Source organism: Choloepus didactylus, chromosome X (genome assembly GCF_015220235.1).
Source record: "Choloepus didactylus isolate mChoDid1 chromosome X, mChoDid1.pri, whole genome shotgun sequence".
Lineage (NCBI taxonomy): Eukaryota > Metazoa > Chordata > Mammalia > Pilosa > Megalonychidae > Choloepus > Choloepus didactylus.
Window position 1 is genome coordinate 55,106,708 of NC_051334.1, and position 6,732 is coordinate 55,113,439.

Consider the following 6,732-nt stretch of genomic DNA (forward strand, 5'->3'; position numbering starts at 1 on the left):
AAACTACCTCAAAAGTTTACAATGTTTATACCCTTTGTCCCAACAATTCTGTTCCTTGGCATATATCATACAGAAATATATATTTATTTAAAGAGGAGACATGCACAAAATATCTTGCAGTCTTTTTAATATAGCCAAAAATCAGAAATAAACCAAATGTCTTTCAAAGATAAAGTTGATAAATAATGATATATTCATACAATGAAATATTATACAGCCAAGAAAGTAAAATACAGCCATATGTAAAAATATGATGCCTCCACGTACCTTACTGGATTCACATTCCAGTTGAAATAGTCTGGCCTGTGAGGAGTTCTACACATGCACAAAAAGTAAGATCTAGCTGATTTGTATTGCCAGAAAACCCAGTAAAATATATAGGAATCTATTTTATGGATGATACACTAGGGAGAAAGAAATGTAACTTTAGATTGGGCCAAACTTTTCAGTACGGGTGCAGTTATCAGCAATCCTGTATGTATTGTGTTAAATGAAACAGCTAGGAGTATTTCTAAGAGTTGCTCAATTGACTGAAACTTGGATTCACAGTGGTCTATGTTAAATGATGTTAAGATGCCAGAAATTCCTTGGTACAACATATAGAGAGGGAGGAATCCAAATGCATAGGGCAATAATGTTGGAGAAGATTTATCATGTGCAACTCAATCACCCTCTAACTATGTGGACATTCCTTTCACAGAGGCTTTGAAAAGTACATTAGGAAGTGTGTCAGAGATTAGCTAGGTAGTCCTTGGACCTGTTTCCTTTTCCTCCTGGGGATAAATTCAGACTGCATTTCCCGATATTCCCTGAAGTTACGTATGACCACTGTGTGAGTTCTAGCTAATGGAATGTAGTGGAAGCATGTGCATACATCCAGGTTTGGCTCGTAAAAGCCTCCCGCATGGTCTTTTCCTCTCTGGCTGGCTGGAATCAAGATGACAGTAATATAATGGTGACCGTATTTCAAAGATGGTACACCCTCTAGACGGAAGGTGCTTGGGCCCCTGAATCACCACTTAAAAGAGGGGAGTCCAACTGTTAACACCTGTTTTAGAATATTAACTGAGCAAAAAGTAAACTTCATTGCATTAGATCACAGACGTATGGTGGGTTTTTTCTGTCCCAGAAGTTAGCTTTCCCTTAACTAATATATGAGTTAGCACCAGTATCCTTTAAAAGCTCTGCAATGTTTTTTATTCTGTAGGTCTGGGGTCATGGTAAGAGACCGTGATAATGGGCTCCCTGATTTCGGTGGGGATGATGAAATCACCTCCAAAGACGAGGTTGCCATGGCTCCTATAATGGGCAGCAGAGCCATAGCAGTAATCAGAATGGCTTGTGGGATCTGTAGTGGTGGCTAATTAAGCATAGTTTCCCTAGGACCAAAATAAATGGACAGCCTAATGAGGTCCTAATTGCTCTACATAACAAAAAAAAATCTTCTAGTCTGGCAAATGGAGGCCTGATCTAGTCCCCAAAATGTAGAGTTCGAGACTCTTTGCCAGTTTACAGACTAGAGCCCCTTCAATAAAGAGGAGACTGAGTCCATTTGAGGAAGGACCTTGCTACATTTTTCACGGGTGTGTTTGGTGAAATCTCCCTCCTTGCTTTCCCCAAAGGGACCTACGTCCAGGATAACTGTCCTGGGGACAGGGAAATACCCAGACATTTTGAAATACACTGAACACTGGCTCTGAGTCAATGCAGATGCCCTAGTGACCCAGAATGGTCACTGTGGTCCACCAGTCACAGTGGGATCAGATAATACATGAAGTTTGAGCCTGAGTCTTTCTCCATATAGGCCCAGGAGATCCCAAATCCTATCCTGTAGTGATTTCCCCAGTTCCAGAATACATTATTGGAATTTACACATTATAGATGACATAAAGGGTAGGAAGGCTATAACCGAAGAACCAATCAGTGAGTGGAAAGATTAGATCAAGGACCTCTTCTGGAAATCAATAGGAAAGAATAAAGAGATACAAAGGACTTTTTAAAAATGGAGTTTTTTTTTTTTTTTTTTTTTTTTCACATTCAACTTCCAGTATCTTTTATTTTTCCTAGATACAATAAACTCATTCACTCAATATTGATATAGACATAACTACACAAAATTAAAATTCTATATGCAACACATGGCCTCTGTAACAGAACTTGGCCTTCTAAGGTAGCTTATGAACATTACAAATTACCCTTTGCTTTTCCATTAAGGTTGCCACCAATAAACCACCCCATTTTTTTAACTAAGTACTTAAATCAACTTAAATGATGATCCCTCCAATTAGGTGAAAAATCCCTCAATTTGTCCTGAAAAAAACTGTTTAACTGAACTATCGTATCAAATTTCAGCGGATAAAACACCAGAAATAGGTTATGAGCACTTTGTCTTTTGCCTGAGCAATTCAAGGCTGACTTTTCAAAAGAAGACACAGGTTTCTCATTAAACTTTGTTTTAATGGGTCTCAAAATTCTGTGACAGATTTTTGGTCATTGTTTCCATTTAAAAAGTACTGATTTTAAAAACTAATAACTTAAAACTGCCACACAAAAACAAATGGTCCACAAAACATTCCTTTCCTTCTGAAAGTTTTACGATGCATTGTTATCATTAACCAGTCTTTTACTATTAAACTTAAATGGCCAATTGAGACAAACAGTTCTGAGACTGTTCTTCCACCACTGATTAAAACTGGGGTGGCAGGTGTTATAGGTAATATTCATTTAGCCTTCTGAGCTTTCTGGGCAGACTTGGTGACCTTGCCAGCTCCAGCAGCCTTCTTGTCCACAGCCTTGATGACACCCACAGCAACTGTCTGTCTCATATCCCGAACAGCAAAACGACCCAGAGGAGGATAATCAGAGAAGCTCTCAACACACATGGGCTTGCCAGGAACCATATCAACGATGGCAGCATCACCAGATTTCAGAAATTTGGGGCCATCTTCCAGCTTCTTACCAGAACGACGATCAATCTTCTCCTTCAGCTCAGCAAACTTGCAAGCAATGTGAGCTGTGTGACAATCCAGCACAGGTGCATAGCCAGCACTGATTTGGCCTGGATGGTTCAGAATAATCACCTGAGCAGTAAAACCAGCTGCTTCCATCGGTGGATCGTTTTTGCTGTCACCAGCCACATTGCCACGACGAACATCTTTTACAGACACGTTCTTGACATTGAAGCCCACGTTGTCCCCGGGAAGAGCTTCACTCAAAGCTTCATGGTGCATCTCAACAGACTTGACTTCAGTTGTAACGTTGACTGGAGCAAAGGTGACCACCATGCCCGGTTTGAGAACACCAGTCTCCACTCGGCCCACAGGGACAGTACCAATACCACCAATTTTGTAGACATCCTGAAGAGGCAGACGCAAGGGTTTGTCAGTTGGACGAGTGGGTGGCAGGATGCAATCCAAAGCTTCAAGCAGTGTGGTTCCACTGGCATTGCCATCCTTACGGGTGACTTTCCATCCCTTGAACCAAGGCATGTTAGCACTTGGCTCCAGCATGTTGTCACCATTCCAACCAGAAATTGGCACAAATGCTACTGTGTCGGGGTTGTAGCCAATTTTCTTAATGTAGGTGCTGACTTCCTTAACGATTTCCTCGTATCTCTTCTGGCTGTAGGGTGGCTCAGTAGAATCCATTTTGTTAACACCAACAATTAGTTGTTTCACACCCAGTGTGTAAGCCAGAAGAGCATGCTCACGGGTCTGCCCATTCTTGGAGATACCAGCTTCAAATTCACCAACACCAGCAGCAACAATCAGGACAGCACAGTCAGCCTGAGATGTGCCTGTAATCATGTTTTTAATAAAGTCTCTGTGCCCTGGGGCATCAATGATGGTCACATAGTACTTGCTGGTCTCAAATTTCCACAGGGAGATATCAATGGTAATACCACGCTCACGTTCAGCTTTCAGTTTATCCAAGACCCAGGCATATTTGAAGGACCCCTTTCCCATCTCAGCAGCCTCCTTCTCAAATTTTTCGATGGTTCTTTTGTCGATTCCACCACATTTGTAGATCAGGTGGCCAGTAGTGGTGGATTTGCCCGAATCTACGTGTCCAATAACGACAATGTTGATATGAGTCTTTTCCTTTCCCATTTTGGCTTAAGAATCAGGGATGGTTTTCACGACACCTGTGTTCTGGCGGCAAACCCGTTGCGAAAAAGCAAAAATGGAGTTTTATTGAGAAAAGTTCACATGCCATACAATCCATCTAAAGTGTACAATCACTGCCTTCTATTATATTCACAGAGTTGTGCATACATCACCACAATCAATTCTAGAACATTTTCACCCTGAAGAGGTTCACTATGTTATACAGTTCCATGTTTATCCTCTGGCTTTCCTTCTAGTGTCATATATGATCCTAAACTTTCCCTTTTAACCACAATCGCACCCGCATATCATCGCTGTTAGTTAAACTCACTAGAATGTGGTCCCATTACCTCCATCCATTTCCAAACATTTACAATCAACCTTATTACATATTCTGCACAAATTAAACATCAGCTCCCCATTCTCTGCCCTCATTCTATCTTCTGGTGACTTGTGTTCTAGATATTAACACCATGAGTTTGCTAGTTGTATTTAGTTCATATTAATCAGGTCATACAATATCTGTCCTTTTGTGTCTGATATATTTCACTCAACATAATGTCCTCAAGGTTCATCCATGTAGTTGCATACATCATGACTTCATTTCTTAAACAGCTGCATAATATTCCATTGTATGTATATACCACATTTTCTTTTGCCAGACATTTGATGTTGATGCACACCCGAGTTGTTGCTATCTTTTGGCAATTGTAAATAATGCCACTATGAACATTGGTGTGCAAATATCTGTTTGTGTCTCTGCTTCCAGTTCTTCTGAGTATATACCAAGTAGCACTATAGCCAGATTGTAGGGCAACTCTATACTTAGATTTCTGAAAAACTGCTAAACTGTCTTCCACAGCGGCTGCACCATTTTACATTCCCACCAGCAGTGAATAAGTGTTCCTCTTTCTCCACATCCTCTCTAACACTTGTAGTTTCCTGTTTGTTTAATAGTGGCCATTCTAATAGGTGTGAAAGGATTTCTCATTGTGGTTTTGATTTGCATTTCCCTGATAGCTAGTGAAAATGAGCATATTTTCATATGCTTTTTAGCCAGTTGTATTTTCTCTTTGGAAACATGTCTTTTCATGTCTTTTTTTTTTTTTTTTTTTTGCTTCTCAACTGCCTTTATTTTTTTTTTTTTAATCATCATTTTATTGAGATATATTCACATACCACGCAGTCATACAAAACAAATTGTACTTTCGATTGTTTACAGTACCATTACATAGTTGTACATTCATCACCTAAATCAATCCCTGACACCTTCATTAGCACACACACAAAAATAACAAGAATAATAATTAGAGTGAAAAAGAGCAATTGAAGTAAAAAAGAACACTAGGTACCTTTGTCTGTTTGTTTGCTTCCCCTACTTTTCTACACATCCATCCATAAACTAGACAAAGTGGAGTTTGGTCCTTATGGCATTCCCAATCCCACTGTCACCCCTCATAAGCTACATTTTTATACAACTGTCTTCGAGATTCATGGGTTCTGGGTTGTAGTTTAATAGTTTCAGGTATCCACCACCAGCTACCCCAATTCTTTAGAACCTAAAAAAGGTTGTCTAAAGTGTGCGTAAGAGTGCCCACCAGAGTGATCTCTCGGCTCGTTTTGGAATCTCTCTGCCACTGAAGCTTATTTCATTTCCTTTCACATCCCCCTTTTGGTCAAGAAGATGTTCTCCATCCCACGATGCCGGGTCTACATTCCTCCCCGGGAGTCATATTCCACGTTGCCAGGGAGATTCACTTCCCTGGGTGTCTGATCCCACGTAGGGGGGAGGGCAGTGATTTCACCTTTCAAGTTGGCTTAGCCAGAGAGAGAGGGCCACATCTGAGCAACAAAGAGGCATTCAGGAGGAGACTCTTAGGCACAAATACAGGGAGGCCTAGCCTCTCCTTTGCAGCAACCGTCTTCCCAAGGGTAAAACTTATGGTAGAGGGCTCAACCCATCAAACCACCAGTCCCCTATGTCTGTGGTCATGTTAGCAACCATGGAGGTGGGGTAGGCGAATACCCCTGCATTCTCCACAGGCTCCTCAAGGGGGCACTACATCTTTTTTTTTTTTTTTCCTTGTTTGTCTTTTTTCTTTTTTTTTTTTTTTTTTAACTTTCCCTTCTTTTTTCAAATCAACTGTATGAAAAAAAAAGTTAAAAAGAAAACAAACATACAATAAAAGAACATTTCAAAGAGACCATAGCAAGGGAGTAAGAAAAAGACAACTAACCTAAGATAACTGCTTAACTTCCAACATGTTCCTACTTTACCCCAAGAAAGTTACATAATATAGCAACATTTCTGTGAACTTGTTCCTACTATATCCATCAGAAATTAACAGACCATAGTCATTTCTGGGCATCCCCAGCACGTTAAATAGCTTATCTGTTCTTCTTGGATTATTGTTCCCCCTTCCTTAATTGCTCTCTATTGCTAGTTCCCCTACATTCTACATTATAAACCATTTGTTTTACATTTTTCAAAGTTCACATTAGTGGTAGCATATAATATTTCTCTTTTTGTGCCTGGCTTATTTCGCTCAGCATTATGTCTTCAAGGTTCATCCATGTTGTCATATGTTCACACCAGATCGTTCCTTCTTACTGCCGCGTAGTATTC

At 40.2% G+C, this 6,732-nt stretch overlaps 1 protein-coding gene across 1 annotated transcript; it reads right to left on the reverse strand.

Moving 5' to 3' along the window:
• Positions 1 to 2,655: 2,655 nt before the first annotated feature.
• On the reverse strand, positions 2,656 to 4,181 carry LOC119523814 (elongation factor 1-alpha 1). Its single transcript, XM_037822625.1, has one exon. It carries the CDS (start codon positions 4,107 to 4,109, stop codon positions 2,721 to 2,723), a length of 1,389 nt encoding a protein of 462 aa, XP_037678553.1. The 5' UTR covers positions 4,110 to 4,181; the 3' UTR covers positions 2,656 to 2,720.
• Positions 4,182 to 6,732: the final 2,551 nt, after the last annotated feature.

What these genes read in the sequence shown, in the direction of transcription:
- LOC119523814 (XM_037822625.1), bottom strand. Translation starts at nt 4,109, where the DNA reads ATGGGAAAGGAAAAGACTCATATCAACATTGTCGTTATTGGACACGTA.